Here is a 24071-nt window from a genome sequence, read left to right on the forward strand (position 1 = left end):
TTTATATTCGCTGACATTTCCTGATTAACTGTAAGTCAGAGATTCTGGCATGATATTTGTGAGTACTGACACCTCGGTCTTCACTAAATATTGTGCATATAGAGAGAATAAGTAGTTAATGACATATGTCATCAGCTTTATCCTGTGACAGTAAGAATGGGAATTTCTGCGAGATTTGCCGAGAAGAATTTTCCATTCGGCCTGAACAGGAAAAAGCTGATATCCTATGTTATTAACTAGTTATTATTTGTATTCTGCAGTCAATAAAAATTAAGGGGAATGGCTATTATTTCTGTAATTTTAGCTACAGAGGTCAAATGAGTGATTTTTTAATGTTGCTATGCATGTGACATCACATACGTTTATGGCTTTGCTTTAATCGGCTGCTAGAAACAGTGGCTGCAGGATGACATGTTATAACTGTTAATTAACAAAGGAATGTTTACCTGCGATAGGGGTGGGATGTTGCCCAGTGATAAAGTGCTCACTTGATGCATGGTCAGTTTGGGATTGATCCCCTCCTGTGGGCCCATTGGGCTATTTCTCGTTCCAGCCAGTGCCTTGCAACTGGTGTATCAAAGGCTGTGGTATGTGCTACCCTGTCTGTGGGATGGTGCATATAAAAGATCCCTTAATTGTTACTAATGGAAAAATGTAGTGGGTTTCCTCTCTAAAACTAGCCAATGATTAACAAATCAATGTGCTCTAGTGGAGTCGTTAAACAAAACAAAGTTTAAATTTAACTTTTTGTCGCTATGCATGTGATGTCATCATAATCGGCCACTAGAAACAGTGGTTGGAGGATGACATATTATCATGACATGTTAACAAAAGAAGCAATGTTTACCTGTGACAGGTACCCTGATCATTACGGTTCTCGAGGTGAACGACCAGTCCCCGCAGTGGCCCGACGCACCGTACAGCATCACAATCAATGAGGAGCAAGCCATCGGGACCTTCATCATGACTCTGATCGCACGTGACTCGGACGACTCGATTGCGTCATACCAACTCGTCAACAACAGATACAACTTCTTTGCAATCTCTCCATCAACTGGTAAGTTGGATGTGCTCATCTTTTCTTCTTTTTTTCTTCTTTTTTTATATCCCACTGCAGTGCCCTCTTTCATTTCTCTCCTTTGACTGCCATCTCATTTCTTCCTGATCTGGCAATGCCTATCTTTCAACTATTTTCGCTGTTCCACCTCCACATTCCGGTCCTTGTCTCCCCAGCCATGACAGATGCTTGTCTCTTGTGGCTATCTTTGCCACACACCTGTGTAAGTTGGTATTATCAAATCATGTGTTGCTAGACAGATGCTTGTCTCTTGTGGCTGTCATTTCTCATCAGCTAACCTTTTTAGCAACACATGATTTCATAATACCAACTCGTCAGCAACAGATACAACTTCTTTGTAATCTACAATATGTGTTTCTAACTATTAACAATAGTATGCAGTCGTGTTGACTATACAAAATCATATTGACTACAATATGTGTTTCTAACTATTAACAATAGTATGCAGTCGTGTTGACTATACAAAATCATATTGACTACAATATGCATTTTCCAGATGTGTTAACTATTAACAATTGCATGAACTATGATATTATTTTCCGCAGGTGTGTTGACTATTAAAAACCGTATAGACTATGATATACCGCCATACATCAGTTCCACAACATTCACAGTGCTAGCCACGGATAGCGGCTTTCCTCAGAGAAGCAACCAGACCACGGTGTTCGTGACAATCACCAACATCAATGACAACAGTCCTATTTTTGATGCGGTTTGTATTACATACACTGTTATTCTATATTACATTTCATTCTCTCCATTTGTATTACATTGCATTCTCTTTCCATTTGTATTACATTCATTATCTCCATTTATAGTATAGTCCATTTGTGTCCAAAGGGAACTGATGAAATGGCAGAGTGCCTCAAGATATTGACCTGAAATTGTGGGTAGCTTAATCATGTACTGTTACAAATCAAGTTTGACTTTTATGGTGATTTACCTATATTTGACTGAGTTATGGCCCTTGAACTTAGAAGATACTGAACTGAAATGTTGTGTATAGATTTATCATGTACTGCTACAGATCAAGTTTGACTTTGATGATGATTTACCTATATTTGACTGAGTTATGGCCCTTGAACTTAGAAGATACTGAACTGAAATGTTGTGTATAGATTTATCATGTACTGCTACAGATCAAGTTTGACTTTTATGGTGATTTACCTATATTTGACTGAGTTATGGCCCTTGAACTTAGAAGATACTGAACTGAAATGTTGTGTATAGATTTATCATGTACTGCTACAGATCAAGTTTGACTTTGATGATGATTTACCCATTTTAGACTGAATTAACACCCTTGAACTTGAAGACATGAAAAACTTGTATTCCAGACTTTTTTTTAAATGCCTCAGAATATGGAGCTGAAATAGTTTTGTCATGATAGGCCTCAGATTACAGTTATCTTCCCATTTGGTTGTCCAAAATCCGGAAGTTTCACTGCGCAAGTAGTCTGCTGTTTGACTGTGATTATTTCATGGCAGACAGCTATGAAGTGGCAACTGTTTGACTGAAGTGACAGGGGATAGCATGTAGTTTGTAAACATGTGTAACTTGTTGACATTGAAGACTTGTTTGTGGTAATTCCGGCCCATGCAAAAGTAGTGCTTTTTGTGTAAAATGGGTGTACTCCGGCCTGGTTTAGAGGGTGTGTCTGTTTAAACCAATATGCTGGGAGAAAGAGCTGGACAACAGGGGTTGTCCTTTTCAGGGTATGTGTCCCCCATGCAGGCAAAGGTACATACAAAACTTCACGGGCCTGCTTATATTAATCAAAATGTTATAGCCACTAAGGCTATATAGAAACATATAGCGAAATTAATTGTGGTCTGAGGCCATGTTGTGTTACAGAGATTTATCTATTTTTTTTACATAGTTATGGCCCTTGAATTTAGGAGATAAAAAAATGTGTTGGGCCAGGTAGTGTTTGTTTTTTAGAGACCACTATACAACAAACAAAGATCTGCTTCTGTAACTTTGGCTGCATGTGTTTTTGTTGCAGAATACATACAACACACGGGTTGACGAGAACTCCCCAGCCGGTACTTCACTAATGACCGTGCACGCCCGGGACAAGGACCGGGAGGATTACGGCGAGGTCCGATACAAGCTGGACGCCTCCGAGAACCGATTCACTATTGACAAACAATCTGTAGGTTCACAAACACTGCAAATGTCTTCTCTTTTTTGTCTTTGTTTTTATCCCACTGATCCTTTTCTTTTACTCCTTTGAATTCCATGTCATTCTGTCCCCATCTGACAACTGTCCACCTCCACATCCCAGTCCTTGTCTCTCCTTATGTCTTCTGGCTGTCTGTGCCACACACCTGGAAATGTCTTCATTTTACGAAGCGATCTTAGTGCCAACAGTACCTTATACTCCGTCCCACAAGGAACGTCTTTTTTTCATTTTGAAATTTACAACTAGTTATTTATTTCTGAGCCAATTGTTTTGTAACTTGCACACAAAAATTGTATATTTTTTATTATTTCCAAAACTTTACTTTACATTAAACCAAATTGAAATTATTTATTAAAAAAAACCCATTACTGTTGGAGTATAGGACTATAAGTGCCTACATGTAACTGCCTTATGCACTTACGGTGATTTTAGTGCAAGGATTGTAAAACGGGGCCCAACGCTGTAAGTAGTAGGGGTCTGGGGAAGCACGTGTATCAGCCAATGGGGGGTCGGTCGATCCCCTCCCACACTGGTGACTTTTTTGTTCAATATGCCCCCGGACCTCCCTAAGCAACTTCGTGCCTCACCATAAACCTAAACGACCCCCCCCCCCCTCAAAATCCTGGCTACGGGCCTGTGTATTACCTTTTAATTTAGATTTCCAAGTAGTCTGATACATTATATTTGTACTTGAAAGATATTTTGTTGCATGTTTGATGTTAGTGTTTATTTTGGAAATATCTTCATTTGTCAAAGCAATGCTATGACTTCGTGAAATGTGGTCCAGCGCTGTCACTAGTAAACGGCTGGGGAAGCAAATGCCCCCCCCCCCAATCAATTTTTTTTAAAGTGCCTTTTTAGTAAAAAAAAAAATGCCCTTTTTGTCTAGCTGGGGAAGACCCTATGTTACTATGTCCTAATTATTTACTAGCCCTGCCCTTAGTTATTTTAGGATCAGTACAACCACATAATTTTAATTTTAAAAGGGTTTCCAAGAATACACGTATTACCTTTTATCATATAATTTCTTACATTTTCAGTGCAATCAAAGTATGTGATATTTTTCAGATCACATACTTTAAGAATTTGATAACTTTGCAAATTAGATGTAAATTAATTAAGGTCACAACACTAGGTTTATTGACATTTAAGCAAACGTACTAGGGTGACACTCCATAATTGACATATGCATTCAGTCATCAAATAAAAACATTTCATTAGTAATTTTACACTGAAAGCTGTCCAGTGTTCAGAAAACTAAAAATGTTATGCACCAGTTTATTTTGATGAAAGGACATCCAAAATGACGTCATTCGAGTTTGACATCATTTCCATTCAAAAAAACACAGAGCCACATATTCTTATGTCATTTGAATGTCTAGTAATGGTGGACTAAAATTAAAGTTGCGTGTACAGTTTACAAAAACATATAGTATTAAGCTTAAAATTATATGATAAAGAAGTTATTACCCTTGTGTGTTTTGGTATCATCAATATCATATATTAGGAATAAAAATAATGTATTATGCTCACCAGAGGCTCGCATAATACAGTTTTTATTCCTAATATATGATATTAACAATACCAAAAAACACTCTGGTAATGACTTCTATTTATCCTGCGACCACTGTTTCTATTGACAGATTATGATGACAAATAAAGCAAAGTCATAAACATATTCTAGCAGATTATGACTTTTGACATCCCTCATATGATGTCACATGCATAGCTACTTTTTAAAATTGCTCATTTGACCTCTAGGTCATTGTACAATGTAGCTGAAATAACAGAAATAATAGCTTTTGCCCTTAATTTTTATGGTCTACAGAATAAAGATAATAACTAGTTAATGAAATAGGACATCGGCTTTATTTTGTTCAGGCCAAATAAGAAATTTTCCATTCTTACATTCACAGGATAAAGCCAATATCCTACTACATTAACTAGTTACTCTCTAGTCAGATATTTTATATGTGTACTTGACAGATTTGATGTTAATGTTTGGTTTTAGAGTGCTGTACTTGGTGCACTACTTAGGTTTCAAGTTGATGTTTATTTTGTTTTAGGATGCCCAACTCAGACTCTGTTGTGTTTTGTTGTTTCTTACAGAGTGTTATAACTACCACTAATAAAGCTAAGCTGGACCACGAGACTCAGTCTGATGTGTTTTGTTGTTTCTTACAGAGTGTTATAACTACCACTAATAAAGCTAAGCTGGACCACAAGACTCAGTCTGATGTGTTTTGTTGTTTCTTACAGTGTTATAATAACCACTAATAAAGCTAAGCTAGACCACGAGACTCAGTCTGTTGTGTTTTGTTGTTTCTTACAGAGTGTTATAACTACCACTGATAAAGGTAATCTGTACCACGAGACTCAGTCTGTTGTGTTTTCTTGTTTATTTCAGGGTGTTATAACTCACCGATAAAGCTAAGCTAGACTCAGTCTGATGTGTTGTGTTGTTTATTTCAGGGTGTTATAACTACAACTGATAAAGCTAAGCTAGACCACAAGACTCAGTCTGATATGTTTTGTTGTTTATTTCAGGGTGATATAACGACCACTGATAAAGCTAAGCTAGACCACAAGACTCAGTCTGATGTGTTTTGTTGTTTATTTCAGGGTGTTATAACTACCACTGATAAAGCTAAGCTTGACCGCGAGACTCAGCCTGTAATAGCTATTCAGGTGGTTGCTTATGACAGTCCTAACCATCCTACCGTTAGAAGAAACATCAGTGTACCGGTAAGAACTTAAAAATTTTTTCTCCATTCTATCCAACAGTGAGAGGGAGCCGAGCTCACTAATATAATGAACTCCATTGAAAACTCACAAGTATACTGAACTTCATTGAAAACTCACTAGTATACTGAACTCCATTGAAAACTTACTAGTATACTGAACTTCAATGAAAACTCACTAGTATACTGAACTCCATTGAAACACACTAGTATACTGAACTTCAATGAAAACTCACTAGTATACTGAACTCCATTGAAACACACTAGTATACTGAACTCCATTGAAAACTCACTTGTATACTGAACTCCATTGAAAACTCACTAGTATACTGAACTCCATTGAAAACTCACTGGTATACTAAACTCCCATTGAAAACTCACTAGTATACTGAACTTCATTGAAAACTCACTAATATACTGAACTTCATTGAAAACTCACTAATATACTGAAATACAATTAAAACTCTCTAATACACTGAACTCTAATGAAGACTCACTAGTATACTGAGCATCACTGAAAACTCACTAATATACTGAATTGAAAAATTATTTCTCCAGTCAATCCAACAGTGAGAAGGAGCCAGTGCTGACTAATATACAGAACTCCAATGAAAACTCACTAATATACAGAACTCCAATGAAAACTCACTAATATACAGAACTCCAATGAAAACACACTAATATACAGAACTCCAATGAAAAGTCATTAATATACAGAACTCCAATGAAAACTCACTAATAAACAGAACTCCAATGAAATCTCACTAATATACAGAACTCCAATGAAAACACACTAATATACAGAACTCCAATGAAATCTCATTAATATACAGAACTCCAATGAAAACTCACTAATATACAGAACTCCAATGAAAACACACTAATATACAGAACTCCAATGAAATCTCATTAATATACAGAACTCCAATGAAAACTCACTAATATACAGAACTCCAATGAAAACACACTAATATACAGAACTCCAATGAAAACTCACTAATATACAGAACTCCAATGAAAACTCACTAATAAACAGAACTCCAATGAAATCTCACTAATATACAGAACTCCAATGAAATCTCACTAATATACAGAACTCCAATACACACTAATATACAAAACTCCAATTAAATCTCACTAATATATAGAACTCCAATGAAATCTCACTAATATACTGAACTCCAATGAAAACACACTAATATACAGAACTCCAATGAAATCTCACTAATATACTGAAATCCAATGAAATCTCACTAATATACAGAACTCCAATACACACTAATATACAGAACTCCAATTAAATCTCACTAATATATAGAACTCCAATGAAATCTCACTAATATACTGAACTCCAATGAAAACACACTAATATACAGAACTCCAATGAAATCTCACTAATATACTGAAATCCAATGAAAACACAAATATATAGAACTCCAATGAAAACACACCAATATACAGAACTCCAATGAAAACTCACTAATATACTAAACTCCAATGAAATCTCATTAATATACAGAACTCCAATAAAAACTCACTAATATACTGAACTTTATTAAAAACTCACTAATATACAAAATTGGTTAAATACATGTATATTATTGTGCATTTTTAATGGAGTTTAGTGTATAAGTGTACTGATATTCAAGTTTCTTAAAAAAAAAATTAAAATGTGGCAGTGTTGCAGTGTCAGGGGGTGTAGTTCAGTGGTATTGGCTCACTTGAGGTGGATCTGTTGTGTTTTCACTTTGTATTAACTGGTAAATCAAATATTGTGGTATGTACTGTCCTGGCTAGTCTTCAGTAGATCTGTTATGTTTTCACCCCATTTAACTGGTAAATCAAATACACTGGTATGTACTGTCTTGTCTGTAGTGGATTTGCCATGTTTTCAACCCCATTTAACTAGTAAGTCAAACACTGTGATATGGGAATGTACTACAAAAAAATTGCCCTTCTTGTTCATTGGAGTGAATTAGCCAGCTTTTCGACGGTGCCAGATAAATCTGTTTAGCGCACCAGGCCTAAACGATTTCTACATACGCCTGATGTCATAACATGTTTTACGATGTCATAATTTATGTTTTTCAGAATTCCCCAAGTTGCCATTTGACATTGCATCATTGTTTTAAAGATATTTAAACAAATTAATATTTTCAACTTCATATTTATTATTATGTTGTTACATTTTTATGTCATTGCATAATGTGGACTATATTTTTTAGTGTATAATTAAATGAGTTTATAGGTGAAATGTTTACGAATCATTCTACAATAAACAAACTATGGTTTACAACATTAACGTTTTGTTACTGTAATTAAATGAGCAAGAAAAAGAATCAGTCACCATTGTGAGGTGTAGATAAGGCAATTTCATCCATCGGGACAAAAAAACGTTTTTGTCCCTCGGGTTGGAATTGCCTTATCTATACATCACAATGGTGATAGATTTTTTAAATATTTTGCTGGAACCAGGGTCTTCTGTTCTTATTTCCTCCCCAACCCCCAAGTATATTAGGCTAATTATAGGTTTGGCTGTGCAACTACTGAATGTTTCAGGCCCGTACACAGAAATTTATAATTGGGGGTGAGTAATCGATGGCCCAAAGGGCCTGAGTTGCTAGAGGGGCCCAGGTGCATGTCCCCCAAACTTTTTCTTAATCTACAATGCAGGAGATGCATTTTCCTGCATCCTAGGAAGTAAATTTGAAATGTTTCTTTGCCTCCAAATGTTTTTTACACATCCACAGACGGACCTCGGCAGACTATGGGGGTGAATCCCCACTGCGTACGGGCCTGTATTTTTCATCTAATTTCTGTTATAAAACAAATTTAAACATTTTTCAGGTTTACTTCATTCTTGACGACATTAACGACAATAAACCAGTATTTAGTTCTGCAGTTTATAGAGTAACCATCATCGAAACTATTGACATCGGAGCTCCGATTATCCAGATGTTTGTCACAGACGAAGATATTGGAATTAATGAACAAATTGCCTATGCAATCATAAACGAGTCATCAGTTCCAGGTAAGTCACTTATTCTGATTAAAACCTGTTTTCAATTTGTCAAGTGTAAGCCGGTTCTTTTCAAAAATGCCCTCTTTATGTTTAATTATTTATTTTTTATTTATTTATTTATTTATTTACTAAAAGCAAGATGTGGTGTGCTGATAATTAAAAATCAATTTTAATTGTGGAACATATTTTTATGTATCATTTTAATAAACAACTTTATTGCCTGTATTAGTGGAATTTTTTTTTTTAGATAAAATGTATTGTTTTTGATTTTACATTTGATATTTATATTTGTCATTTGTTGTAAAATGTATTGTTTCTACTATCAAATTAGGGATACTTATATTGTATTTGACGATTTGTGGACATCAATGCTGAATTTACTGTTGCAGATTGAGATTTACCGGCAATGCAGTCAAATACAACATACTTATCCCCATTCTAATTTAATTCAATAAATCCATTAAAAAAGTATATTCATGTAAATAACTTTTTTAAATTCAAGAACGCAGCATTAGCAAAAACCATGTTTCAAGTCATCTGCTTAAAAAATAATTATAATGCAAGCAAATTAAAATATACATTTTTGCTGCCAGCGTGTTCTTTTTATTGTGCATTGATAAACATTCAGTCGTTCTTTCATTCATTCATTCATGCATTCATTCATTCATCATTCATTCATTCATTCATTTATTCATTTTCTTTTTCCAGATATTTTCACTGCCATTGTGTTCTTTTTATTGTGCATTGATAAACATTCAATCCATTCATTCATTCATTCATTCATTCATTCATTCATTCATTTATTCATTTATTCATTTGCTTTTTCCAGATAATGCTTATGAATTATTCAGTGTTGGCAAGCAATCAGGGCGAATCATTGTTAAAAGTAATTTACGGGGCCACGCTGGTGCGTATACTTTCAAAGTTAATGCTACTGACCGCAACGGACGGGGTTGGAGTAGTACTGCCACTATTTATGTCAACGTTACCTCGGCAGTCAATTCTCCTCCAAAGTGGACCAGACCTCCGTATACTAACTTTACCATCTCAGTTTTAGAGGTATTTTCAACTTGATTTTCTTGGTTACTAATGTTTTTTTCTAATCAGTTATGTTTAGAGGTATTTTCACATTGATTTTCGGGGTTACTAAAACAAAATTGAATATTTATTTTTATAGGTACGTGTATTTTCCCCATGTATTCATTAGTTACTTCTGGGTTTGTTTCTGTTTTGTCTCACTTGAATGAAGTGAAAACACCAAATTTAGGTATTAACTTTGTAGGGGTCAACTTTTGAGATTAGTGTAAGCCTAAAAACAAATTGTGTGTTTCCGGGAATGTTCCCCAAAAGAATTTAGGTAACTTAAGTCAGGGTTTATGGTGGGTGGGTTTAGGTTTTGTGTTTTGTTCTGCAGGTCCATATAAAATAATATGCATGTACTCTTATTACCTATATAATAATTAAATGTCTGTTACATTCATTACAATTTAACGTCATCTCTTTGGTCCACGAATGTACAAATAATGTCAGGGAACATCATACCTGATAATGTCACTTTATATTGATAGTTTGTCTTACTGAGCATTATTGTTGAAGAACCAAAAAATAATTCAAAATAAAATATGAACTTTTAATGTTATTATTAGCAAGTATGTTTAAACTTTAATTATAAGCATTGTCTGTTAATAATTTTACATTCATCTGGCTATGAACAAACAAAACAATCTGCACACTGCTGTGAGAATGGCTTCGCTGATTTACACAGTTTGCGGATGATTTTTTTTTTTATACCCATATGAACATAAAAGAAATAACGACAATCCTTAAGTAAAACCTTCTTCTTTTTTTTAGTTAAAAATACACCGGAAACAAATTAGGGTTAGCCCTTTTTCTAGTTTTTTATCATTTAGTTTCATTTCTCACAAACTACACAGTGTAAGTCCTACACCAATAAGCCTGAGTTGTAGTTGAACCGATGTGTGTTCATCTTAATGTATCTTAAAATGTTTTATTATTTTTTATTTATTAAATTAAATTTTCAATTCATTAACTAATTAATTTTTAGAGACGACTCTGTTATTCATAAATTTTACATCATGGCAATGTTTGACCACTGATGTTTTACAGCTTAAAGCTGTAAGTTATAAGGTATATTTTAATTAACCATTGCAGAGCCAGTACTTGGGAATGCATGTTTATTCTTGTATATGATCTGACCACTGATGTTTTACAAACATGTTTTTCAGTACAGCTTAAAGCTGTAACTTATGAGGTATATTTTAATTAACCATTGCAGAGCCAGTACTTGGGAATGCTTGTTTATGCCTGTATACGATCTGACCACTGATTCTTAGACACATTTTTCAGTACAGCTTAAAGCTGTAACTTATGTGGTATATTTTAACTATTACAGAGTCAGTACTTGGGAATGCTTGTATACGATGCCCATGCAGAGGATAACGATACTGGAACCACTGGCCTTGTTGACTACAGTTTTCTTGTACCGGGTCAGGGTTATGTTGCGAAAACGCCCGCATTCCGAATTAACCCTGTTACTGGCGTGATTCGAGCAGAGATTGTGTATGATCGGGAGGGACCAGAACCAAGATACGTGGTGAGTAATCGTTGAACTAACCAACCAGGAACAAGCTTTCAAATGCACAAGGGTAGTCTAGTATATTTTAATGCATGAGTAATTACCTAAAGCTATCCGATCATCGTCAGATACTGCTGTAATATCATTTGTACATATGTTTATTGCCATATATGTACTTTCTATTTGTTCATAAAGGTATGTATTGTAATTCTGTATTGTTTGTACCTGAGGGCCTCAGGGAAGATTAGCTTTTGCTAACTGTGTTACCCTCACTAATAAAGAATTTATTTTTACCGGGGGTATTATTATTATTATTATTACTATTATATATATATATATATATATTTGTTTGTTGTTTTTTTGTTGTTTTTTTTATTATTATTATTATTATAGTAATTAAAGCCATTTTGATAATTTAAATTAGAACTACTTACATTTTATTATTTAAAATATTAATTTTCATATACCTGAAGTGTGCCGTCATTCAGGTTTCTGAGAAATAATGGTTATTGAGACAAGCTCTACATATTTTTAGATGGTGTTTCCCCTTTAAACATCACAAATTTTAGCTTCTCTGTACAAATATGTTACAGGTTTGTAGATTGACAAAACTTAGTGTCCATTTTCACGGGCTGAAATTAGAGTCTGTGACTTTAATAATATTATTAAAAAACATAAATAATAATAAGAAAAAAACACAAACAAAATGAAGTCACAGCTTGAAATTGTGATTTTGTTTTATCGTTTAGTTGGAACTGGCTGCTCGAGATCGTGGAAGCCCACGATTGGTCCAGACCCGATTCTTGTATATCAATATTCTTGACGTAAATGACAACAAGCCAGTGTTTGAAATGGAGGTAAGTCACATGGTATTTATTTATCTTCACTGAAATGTCATACCAGCAGGTCACCTGCTTATATAGAGAATAACAGGTCAATGATGTACGTTATCAGTTTCATCCATCTATTTGTCTGTCCATCTGTTGTTTTTCAGACGTTTTTTCTTTTTTCTTTTGCAATGCCTCAACATAAATATGATGTGTTGAAATTTGTGTACAGATTTATCATATATACTGTTACAGATCAAGTTTGAATTTTATTTTTTACAGAGTTCTGGCTCTTGAACTTAGGAGATATGAAAATTTGTTGATCCTGCTAGGGGACATGTATTGTTTTAGCAGTCCTTTCAGAATACTTTTTTTTTAAACATATTGAGTTGAAATTTGTGTACATTTTTATCATATAGAGTTACAGATCAAGTATGAATTTATTTTTGACACAGTCATGACGCTTCCAACGCCATATAACCGTAAATAAAATGTGTTGAGTGTGTCATTAAATAAAACATTTCCTTCCAGTCATGGCCCTTGAACTTAGAAGATATGAAAATTGTTGGAAGTACTCTCAGAATGCTTGTTTTAACTTTCAGAATGGCAAAACTAAACCCATTGAGTTTGAGAAGGTGAAGGAAACTGCCCCAGTCAATACTTACGTTGGCCGCGTGAATGCCTCGGATGCAGATTCCGAGAAATATTCAAAGATCTATTACTACATCATCAGTAAGATGCTTTCTACATTGGAGAATTTTAAAAAATGTTTTACAATATATATATTTTTTTATACTTTTTTCCATAAACAATAATTGCCACATTTATGTATAGAAGAACAGAAATGGTGAGAAAAATACACAGATAAGTAACTGACTGAACAGTGTAATGCAATAGAAATAAAAAATGTTAGCAGGAAATTATAAACAAAAATATGTCATTTATAACAATATGGTGTTTCTATGTTGTTTATATGCAATTTAGGGTTGTCTTTTATTTCTTTTATATTCATCGGGGTATGAATTTTTAAAAATCATACTCAAGCTGTGTGAATCAGCAAAGCCATTCACACACATAAGTTTGTGGATGATTGACAAAGAACCAATATAAAGTGACATCATCAGATGTGATGTTCCCGTACACCATAATTTTGTACATTCATCTAGAAATTAACAAACTCACATTGCTACTGCTTGACCAATGGGATGGCTTTATATTGTAATGAATATAACAGACATTTTATTATTGTGTGATGAAAATCGGTGCAATATCATTTTCTGTCCAGGTGTCCAGTTATCTGACCATGTTAACATTTGGTTGTCTGAGTTATCTGACCATGTTAACATTTGGTTGTCTGAGTTATCTGACCATGTTAACATTTGGTTGTCTGAGTTATCTGACCATGTTAACATTTGGTTGTCTGAGTTATCTGACCATGTTAACATTTGGTTTGAGTTATCTGACCATGTCAACATTTGGTTGTCTGAGTTATCTGACCATGTCTGAGTTATCTGACCATGTCAACATTTGGTTGTCTGAGTTATCTGACCATGTCAACATTTGGTTGTCTGAGTTATCTGACCATGTCAACATTTGGTTGTCTGAGTTATCTGATCATGTCAACATTTGGTTGTCTGATTTATCTGACCATGTCAACATTTGGTTGTCTGAGTTATCTGACCATGTCAACATTTGGTTGTCTGAGTTATCTGACCATGTCAACATTTGGTTGTCTGAGTTATCTGATCATGTCAACATTTGGTTGTCTGAGTTATCTGACCATGTTTACATTTGGTTGTCTGAGTTATCTGATCATGTCAACATTTGGTTTGAGTTATCTGACCATGTTAACATTTGGTTGTCTGAGTTATCTGACCATGTTAACATTTGGTTTGAGTTATCTGACCATGTTAACATTTGGTTGTCTGAGTTATCTGACCATGTTAACATTTGGTTGTCTGAGTTATCTGACCATGTTAACATTTGGTTGTCTGAGTTATCTGACCATGTTTACATTTGGTTTGAGTTATCTGACCATGTCAACATTTGGTTGTCTGAGTTATCTGACCATGTTAACATTTGGTTTGAGTTATCTGATCATGTCAACATTTGGTTGTCTGAGTTATCTGATCATGTCAACATTTGGTTGTCTGAGTTATCTGATCATGTCAACATTTGGTTGTCTGAGTTATCTGACCATGTTAACATTTGGTTGTCTGAGTTATCTGATCATGTCAACATTTGGTTGTCTGAGTTATCTGACCATGTCAACATTTGATTGTCCGAGTTATCTGACCATGTCAGAATTTGGTTGTCTGAGTTATCTGACCATGTCAACATTTGGTTGTCAGAGTTATCTGATCATGTCAACATTTGGTTTGAGTTATTTCACCATGTCAACATTTGGTTTGAGTTATTTCACCATGTCAACATTTGGTTTGAGTTATTTCACCATGTCAACATTTGGTTTGAGTTATTTCACCATGTCAACATTTGGGTGTCTGAGTTATATCAATATTTGGTTGTCTGAGTTATCTGACCATGTTAACATTTGGTTGTCTGAGTTATCTGACCATGTTAACATTTGGTTTTGGTATGAGGGGTAGCATGCTCAATCACTCTTAAGGGACTTGGGTTTCTTTCCCTTGCTATGGGCATATAAAAGATGTTTTTGAAGGAGTAGCCTCTTGGTTGGCAGTGGGTTTGACTTCTCTTTGTCTTCATCAAGTGTTGTAATAACAATATGTTATGCACCAAACAGCCATAGTCTAGACTGTGTTGAGTTAAACAAATATTATTTTCCTTTTGCAAAATATGTATGCATTTCATTGTTTCAAGTGGCAATGAAAATAATACATTTTTAATGTATTTTTCTTCAAAAATACACATGTATTATATTATTTCAGGTGGCAATGATGACAATACATTTTACCTGGAGAGCACGACTGGCAAGATGTATCTAGCAAAATCACTCGACCATGAAAAACAGTCGCAATACTTACTGTACGTGTTTGCCACCAACAACATCAGTGACTATTCAGTGAAGTGGAAACGACGTCGCAGGTCCACGGACCCCAGCATAGCTACGGTTCTGATTCCGGTGGAGGACGAAAACGACGCACCCCCTGTATTCGTTGGCTTCAACTCACCTGTGGCTGGCGTTGGCGAATATTATGGATGTAGGTGTCAGATTAAAGAAAGAATTTATTTTAATTTAAAAATTACAAACTTCACCCTGTTATAAGGTTTACTCTATTTTGACTGGACAGTGTCAGAGAAAAACCAAATGTTATCCTTCGATAAACCTTAGAAAATGACGTTATTAATTATGTCAAATGTGACGTCATACATAAAACAAGTCATGGAAAGGACTTTAAAAACTGTTGTTCATGTGTTTTAACTAAATAAGTTGTGTTGTTTGTATTTATAAGAATTGTTTGCCATTTGTTGTGAAATTATCGATATATAACACTGCATTGTACAGCCGGAATATAGTGACAGTGTTGGCAACAGAGGCCAGTTATACAGTGAAACTATCGATATATAACACTGCATTGTACAGCCGGAATATAGTGACAGTGTTGGCAACAGAGAACAGTGAAACTATCGATGTATAACACTGCATTGTACAGCTGGAATATAGTGACAGTGTTGGAAACAGAGGCCAGTTATACAGTGAAACTATCGATGTATAACACTGCATTGTACAGCCGGAATATAGTGACAGTGTTGGCAACAGAGGCCAGTTATACAGTGAAACTATCGATGTATAACACTGCATTGTACAGCCGGAATATAGTGACAGTGTTGGCAACAGAGGCCAGTTATACAGTGAAACTATCGATGTATAACACTGCATTGTACAGCTGGAATATAGTGACAGTGTTGGCAACAGAGGCCAGTTATACAGTGAAACTATCGATGTATAACACTGCATTGTACAGCCGGAATATAGTGACAGTGTTGGCAACAGAGGCCAGTTATACAGTGAAACTGTCGATGTATAACACTGCATTGTACAGCCGGAATATAGTGACAGTGTTGGCAACAGAGGCCAGTTATACAGTGAAACTGTCGATGTATAACACTGCATTGTACAGCCGGAATATAGTGACAGTCTTGGCAACAGAGGCCAGTTATACAGTGAAACTGTCGATGTATAACACTGCATTGTACAGCCGGAATATAGTGACAGTCTTGGCAACAGAGGCCAGTTATACAGTGAAACTGTCGATGTATAACACTGCATTGTACAGCCGGAATATAGTGACAGTCTTGGCAACAGAGGCCAGTTATACAGTGAAACTGTCGATGTATAACACTGCATTGTACAGCCGGAATATAGTGACAGTGTTGGCAACAGAGGCCAGTTATACAGTGAAACTGTCGATGTATAACACTGCATTGTACAGTCGGAATATAGTGACAGTGTTGGCAACAGAGGCCAGTTATACAGTGAAACTGTCGATGTATAACACTGCATTGTACAGCCGGAATATAGTGACAGTGTTGGCAACAGAGGCCAGTTATACAGTGAAACTGTCGATGTATAACACTGCATTGTACAGCCGGAATATAGTGACAGTGTTGGCAACAGAGGCCAGTTATACAGTGAAACTGTAGATGTATAACACTGCATTGTACAGCCGGAATATAGTGACAGTGTTGGCAACAGAGGCCAGTTATACAGTGAAACTGTCGATGTATAACACTGCATTGTACAGCCGGAATATAGTGACAGTGTTGGCAACAGAGGCCAGTTATACAGTGAAACTTTCGATGTATAACACTGTATTGTACAGCTGGAATATATTGACAGTGTTGGCAACAGAGGCCAGTTATACAGTGAAACTATCGATGTATAACACTGTATTGTACAGCCGGAATATATTGACAGTGTTGGCAACAGAGGCCAGTTATACAGTGAAACTCCTCTAAACCGGACACCCTCAGGGACCAAGTAAAAAGTGTGGTTTTAAGAGGTATCTGGTTTAGAGAGGTTGTTTGTACAGATATTTAAAAAGTGACCATGAAGGAAATTCCGGTTTACAGAGGGTCTGGTTTTTAGAGGTTTCACTGTAGTTTAAAATATGTGGGAGTATAGTGACTGATAGCTAAAAATGTGCCGAGGTGTTGTTATACAGATATTCCTTTACTTTCTAGGTATTCCAAACACTGCCAGAGTTTAGTGACAGTCATAGTAGTGCTGTTATACTAACATTCCTTTCCTTTCTAGGTATTTCGAACACTGCGTCGTACGGCCGGAGTATAGTGACTGTTTCGGCAACCGACGCGGACTCGCAGGGGCCGAGTGGGGTGAGGTTCTCCATCGCGTCGGGCAACAGTCGAAACGGCAACGATAACATCTTCCATGTGCACGACGAGACGGGACTGATCAGCAACCGGCTCCTTCTTAACACATTCGCATTCCAAACGTTTGTCCTCACCGTACAGGCCAGCGATAGCGTGCTGGCCACCAGTGGAGGCAGGACACCCGTCACCGCTAAGGTCAAGGTAAGGGTTTACCTTTTGATTTATAAAATACTGCTCTATGGCTCGGCTAGCCTCAGTGGTATAGTGGTTAAGATGAAAACTTTACTGCTGCTGGGCTATGTCCCGCCCATGAATGAAATGAATGCTCATATAACTTCTTCTCTTTCTCTTCTGTATGTATTCATTCATTCAGTCTGTCTCCCTCTACCCTAAATTCCCTCTAAAACCACTCCACCCGCTACCAATCCTGGTCGGGCTGCTTGTGCTCCCTTGCACACACCAGTGCAGGTGACCCCCCTCTCCCCTCTCCCACCATCCCAAACCCATTCCTGTTGTGGATGTAGGAGCCGATGGTAGTTGACACCTGCACCCATGACAGGCGTGCACTACAACAGCTTGCTCTGAATGTGCACATAAAACCCTCTGACCTGACATACTTACTCTATCAATATTCTTTATGTGTTGTATGTATATAATATTCTTTATGTGTTGTATGTATATCATATTATATATGTAACATAGCGACTCTGACATTATCGAGAATTTTTAGCAAATAATTTTTTTTTAGTTCCAGCCAGTGCTTCATAACTGATGTAACAAAGGCTGTGGTATATACTATTCTGTCTGTGGGATGGTGCATATAAAAAATCCCTTGCTGCTAATCAAAAAGAGTAGCCCATGAAGTGGCAACAGTGGGTTTCCTCTCTCAATATCTGTTTGGTCCTTAACCATATGTCCGATGCCATATAACCGTAAATAAAATGTGTTGAGTGCATCATTAAATAAACCATTTCCTTCCTTTCTTTAGATCTTTGTCACCTCAACTGATACAGAGGTGAAACTGGTGATTAATCAAAAAGCAACTGAAGTCCAAAACTATGTCGCTCAGATTCAACGGTAAGTTGTACTTAAGTTACAAAGTTTAAAGACATTAGTGAGCTCCGTGGTCTAATGGATAAGCTGATGGACAATCAAGCTAACGAAAGTGGTTGAAATCCCGTCAAAGCTTGCTCACACATTCATTTATTTTTCTCATCTATCACCCTCTGACTACCATACTCATTACCTTATTATAAAAAAACTTTCCAATTTCTCCCACGATTTCAATCTTTTTCAACCTCTTTCTGTCAGTTTCCTCCAACTCTGTCTTCTGAGCTGTCCAGACCATGGCCTACCTGTCTGAACTTCCTCCACATGTACAGTCTCTGTGTACTTCTCTGCACCCACCTGGCATCCTCATCCTCTGCTGCTAATAAAGCTAACTAATGACCCCCGGTAGTAAGGGAGCATAGTAGGTAAGTTACAAGTGCCACTTAACAATGCCAGAAGTGGTCAAACTAAGCCCACAGCTAAAGGTTGATGGGAAATGACAGGTGTGTGGCACAGATAGCCACAAGAGACAAGCACATGTCACAGTTGGAGAGACAAGGACTGGGATGTGGAGGTGGACAGTGAAAGTAGTTGAAAGATAGGAAGAGTTGCCAGATAGGGAAGAAATGAGATGGAATTCAAAGGAATAAAAGAAAAGGGTCAGAGGGATAAAAAAAACAAAAAAAAACTTTATATAGACATTTCAGCATATTTTGAAACTGTGGTTAAATGATGTCTAAAATTTTAACATTGAGAGATGGGATCCAGCTTAGTCGCTTGAGGTGCTTATGTTATAGGATCGAATCATCTCAGTGGACCCACTCTCTGAATGAGTTTTCTCATCCCTACCAGTGCCTCATGACTGGGCAGTGGTATGTGCTGTTCTGTCTGTAGGAAAGTGTATAAAAGATCCTTCGCTGTCTATGGAAAAATGTAGAGGGTTTCCCCCTCTTAAGACAATGTGTCAAAATGTAGAGGGTTTCCGGGTTTCCCCCTCTTAAGACAATGTGTCAAAATGTAGAGGGTTTCCCCCTCTTAAGACAATGTGTCAAAATGTAGAGGGTTTCCCCGTCTTAAGACAATGTGTCAAAATGTAGAGGGTTTCCCCGTCTTAAGACAATGTGTCAAAATGTAGAGGGTTTCCCCCTCTTAAGACAATGTGTCAAAATGACCAAATGTTTGACATCCAATAGCTGATGATTCAGTGTACTTTAGTGGTGTCGATAAACAAAACAAAGTTTTAACTTTATAACACCTGACCTAAATATTGAGAGAAAACATCAGCTGCCAAGCTACTCCCACTACCAGTCATGGGGCACTGGGTGGGGGGTGGGGGGGGGTGGAATGTAATGGGTAAAAAAACAGTTGAGTTTATTTATTGTCAAATAAAATGTAATAATATAGAATATAGGTGTAAAAAAAATCACTTAATGGGGGACTGGATAAAACATCAGTTGAGAAATTGTCCCATAAAACAAAAAAATTACATAGCAGAAATTACAGTCAAAGAAAAAAAAAAAAAAACCGACTTCTGAAATGGTCAACTTGATAAACCATCAATTGAGTAACTGTCCCATGATACAATAAAATTCAATAAAGAAACGCCATTACGATAATCTCTGTTACCTAGACAACTTGTGATGTTTTTGTCATTTCAGAATTCTTCAGAAGCAGAAGAACATACACTATGTGTGTATCACCAAAATACGCGACCACCTCAGGACTGATGGAACACTATCAGACTCAGTGTGAGTAGAGTTTTCCTTACAGCATTTGGCTATTGTTGGTAGTTTTTTGTTTGGTTTGGGGTTTTTTTAATTCATCCTGAATGGCTTTGTTAAAGTGTTTTAACTTAGACTGCATTTAATTGTAAAGCATTGACTGGTTAAAGGGACATTCCGGAGTTTGCTGCATTGTAAGATGTTTCTCACTAGTAAAATATTTCTACGATTAAACTTACATATTAAATATATTTTCTTGTTTAGAATATCAGTGTCTGTATATTCAGTGTGTTTCTGGTCATTTTAATATTTGTAAGACGCCCAAACTGGATTTTGTCTTCAAATAATTTCATACTTAAGAAAAAAAACGTTTTTAGGAAATAAAATGAAATTTAACGTAGTACAAATATTAGAATGATCAGAAACACGTTTAATACAGTCATTAATATTTAATGCAGAAAAATATATTTTATATGTAATTACAATCGTTAAAAAGTCTCTGTTAGTCGATAACATATTAAAAATTGCAGCAAACTCAGGAATGTCCCTTTAAGTTTTTCAAGGTTATGTAACTCTACATTTTATTTTAGCATATGCTCACTAAATCTGAAAAACAAAACCATTAATTTGTTCATACTTGTACAGTGTTTCTTTTTTATGTGTTTTTTCAGTGCCGACGTCTTTGTATCAGCAGCTTTTGTGAATCCCGGAAGTCAAACCGGATATTCAATGTATTCCACTGAGACCCTGGCTAACGAACTTAACCAGAACTACACCAACAAACAGGCCGACCTCGACTCTCTTCACATCACCTCAATCAATGTAGGTCATAGATCACTGTTTTATGGAATTAATTTAAACCAGATATTTAGTGTACCAGGTATGTGAATCCTGGAAGTCAAACCGGATATTCAGTGTATTCCACCGAGACCCTGGTTAATGAACTAAACCAGAACTACACCAATAAACAAGCCAACTTTGATTTTCTTTACATGACCTTAATCAATGTAGGTTTTATGCAATTACAAGTTAAAGTAAAACCAATTTAATTGACACAAACTGCAGAAATTTTGCTATGCTGAACAATGAATCAGATACACCCATGCCCTAGCCTTAGCCCTAGCCCTACCCTACCCTACCCTACCCTATTGTATCTTATCTTATCTTATTACATTAATGTAACATAAGGTGCAAGTGTGGACTTTTAAAGTTGCAAATACGAGTCGCATTCATTTTAAACCAATAGCTTTGAGGGATATCTTTCCAGACACAATAAAATCTTAACAATAATTTTAATGTTAAGATTTTATCTTCTTTATTCACAGCCATCAGAAGAAAGTTCCTCCTTCCTGACAAGAGAACCGGTGTTGGCTGTACTGATCATCATTATCCTGCTGGTTGTCATGGCACTCATTCTCTTCTGTATTGCTTGCTACTGCATCGCAGGATCGTGAGTACAGTTTCTCTGCATTTATTTACATGTGCTTAATTTCGCTTTAGTCTTAGGAATTATTGGGAATTTCAGCATTGATCATTGGTTACAATCAGTTTACACAAATGGATAACCTTTTGATTCTACAATAGCTGGATATCTCTCATACATTTCTATTAGCCATGTGTATTCTGTCAATTAGATGTTCAAGAATTTTATAACATGGAAAAAGCAGGAAGCAATATTTTTGTATCTCCACTCATAAAATAAAATTTTATTTAAACCAAAGTATGCATACAGGAAAACAAATGGAAGCCGACCTACCATGTGTTAAATAATTCAAAATTGTTGTGATCTCAAATTTGTTTTAATGTTTTTAAGGTATTGTCGCAATTCAGGTTTTAAAAATTAAACGAGAAGGTATATTTTGAAGGTTCAAAACTGAAATATCTATTTTACATGTGTATATCAATTCATATTTATTCAGGGTATGACATCATATAACTGTGATTAAAATGTGCTGAGTGTTATCAGATAGAACATTTCTGTCTTTTTCTTTCTTTCTGGCTATTACATGTACAGGATTTTTTAAGGTTTTTCATATCACTTGATGTTTTGTCATTGAACCTTCATTACTGACTGCAGTCTTGAATTGGGGAATATCCCTGGCATAGGAAGTGGGGGAGCAGCAATGTTTTTTATATATTTATACATGAATTTATATATGTGTGTGTGTGTGTGTGTGCCCCACACACACACACACACACTTTTTGGCACCTTCCTACACACATGAACCAAAAGGATAGATCTTGTTCTTTCAGTAATCATTTAAAACATTTATTTTTATTTTAGGAGAACCAAGAAAACAGATAAAGCAACAGCAGGTTAGTATTTTCTTCTGTTTTCATATTAGGTAATGACCAACAACTTACAGTAGAAAAGGAACACGTTAATGCGAGCAGCTGGCGTAACAAGCAAAACGATGTTGTTTTATACAATTGTTTTGCCAAGAAAACTGACAATTTATTAGAAGATGCTAAGAATACATTTACAATGGAAATAATTTTGGTTTACTCAATTTTATCAACTTCAGTGGAGTATTTTCTTGAAAAATTAAGAAAATTTAGGTAATTTATGCAAAAGGGTTTTTAGCCATAATAATTGTTTTAAGATAATATGTATAAAAATTAGCATTCAGGTAATTTGTTTAGTTGCAGATTAGCCCAGGTTTAATGTGCATCTTCTGAAATTAAAGTGGTTGTACTGGACAATATTGAATGGGGTAAACAGAGTGAAATTTAAAGTAAGAGTTTGTGTTGCTGAACAACACCACTAGATCACAATGGATGTCGATTATTTGGATTGAAGATTAATTAAAAGGGAGATTCACGGTACATGCTTTTGTAACTTTAGAAAGTTTTATATATATATTTAATTTTGGTTGTTATTAATAGAATAGTTAGGCTTAAATTTTGTTTTGTTTTGGTTTTTTCAAAGATTTACTTTTGTTGTTTTTCAGCACAACGGACATACATATATCAAGAGGTAAGACAAATCTGCTATCTTCCTAAAATATTTCTAAGTATATATACATTGCAATTAATTACACTGTATTTTTCAGTCTCTCACAGTATAGAGCCCCTCCCCTCTTCAATTACAAGTAACGACTGGTACTTTACTGAAGTCTTCATTTTACTTAACACGATGATACAGTAAAATAAACTGCATCAATTAAGGAGATAAAATACTATTATAAATAATGAAAATTCTAAATAATTACAGCATTGTTAGACATCAAATAGTGACAGTTTTAAAAATATGCTCAGAGATCTCCAAAAAGATGTTCCTTTCCTTTACACTGTACTTATTGTCATAGTTTAAAAACTTTACTTAAAGCAATAGTTTTAAAATGTGCTGAGGTATCATTAAAACCCCACATTCCTTCCCCAATTATGTCATTAAACATTGATTCATTAATTTATTTCTGGCCCATAGTTAGCAGAGTCAAGGGGTCAGCTAGTCGTGTCACCACTCCCACCACCCTAAAAGAAAAATGTCCTTTTAGTTTAGAAATGCACTTTTTGTCTAGCTGGAGATGACCCCAGA

The 24071-nt window shown here is 35.6% G+C and overlaps 1 protein-coding gene across 1 annotated transcript in view; it reads left to right on the plus strand.

Annotated features, from left to right (window-relative positions):
• Window positions 1-24071, plus strand: part of LOC121378362 (cadherin-87A-like) — a 72324-nt gene that overhangs the window by 45677 nt on the left and 2576 nt on the right. Inside the window, exons 24-40 of the mRNA XM_041506496.1 lie at window positions 857-1057; window positions 1624-1790; window positions 3084-3233; window positions 5886-6008; window positions 8852-9035; window positions 9856-10085; window positions 11440-11640; window positions 12372-12479; window positions 13052-13181; window positions 15356-15628; window positions 17686-17963; window positions 18751-18839; window positions 20471-20560; window positions 21205-21355; window positions 21859-21983; window positions 22818-22849; window positions 23485-23510. Coding sequence (XP_041362430.1) covers window positions 857-1057; window positions 1624-1790; window positions 3084-3233; window positions 5886-6008; window positions 8852-9035; window positions 9856-10085; window positions 11440-11640; window positions 12372-12479; window positions 13052-13181; window positions 15356-15628; window positions 17686-17963; window positions 18751-18839; window positions 20471-20560; window positions 21205-21355; window positions 21859-21983; window positions 22818-22849; window positions 23485-23510 — 2558 coding nt within the window. The remainder of the gene's footprint in view (window positions 1-856; window positions 1058-1623; window positions 1791-3083; window positions 3234-5885; window positions 6009-8851; window positions 9036-9855; window positions 10086-11439; window positions 11641-12371; window positions 12480-13051; window positions 13182-15355; window positions 15629-17685; window positions 17964-18750; window positions 18840-20470; window positions 20561-21204; window positions 21356-21858; window positions 21984-22817; window positions 22850-23484; window positions 23511-24071) is intronic.

This window comes from Gigantopelta aegis, chromosome 8 (genome assembly GCF_016097555.1).
Source record: "Gigantopelta aegis isolate Gae_Host chromosome 8, Gae_host_genome, whole genome shotgun sequence".
In the NCBI taxonomy this organism is placed as follows: Eukaryota; Metazoa; Mollusca; class Gastropoda; order Neomphalida; family Peltospiridae; genus Gigantopelta; species Gigantopelta aegis.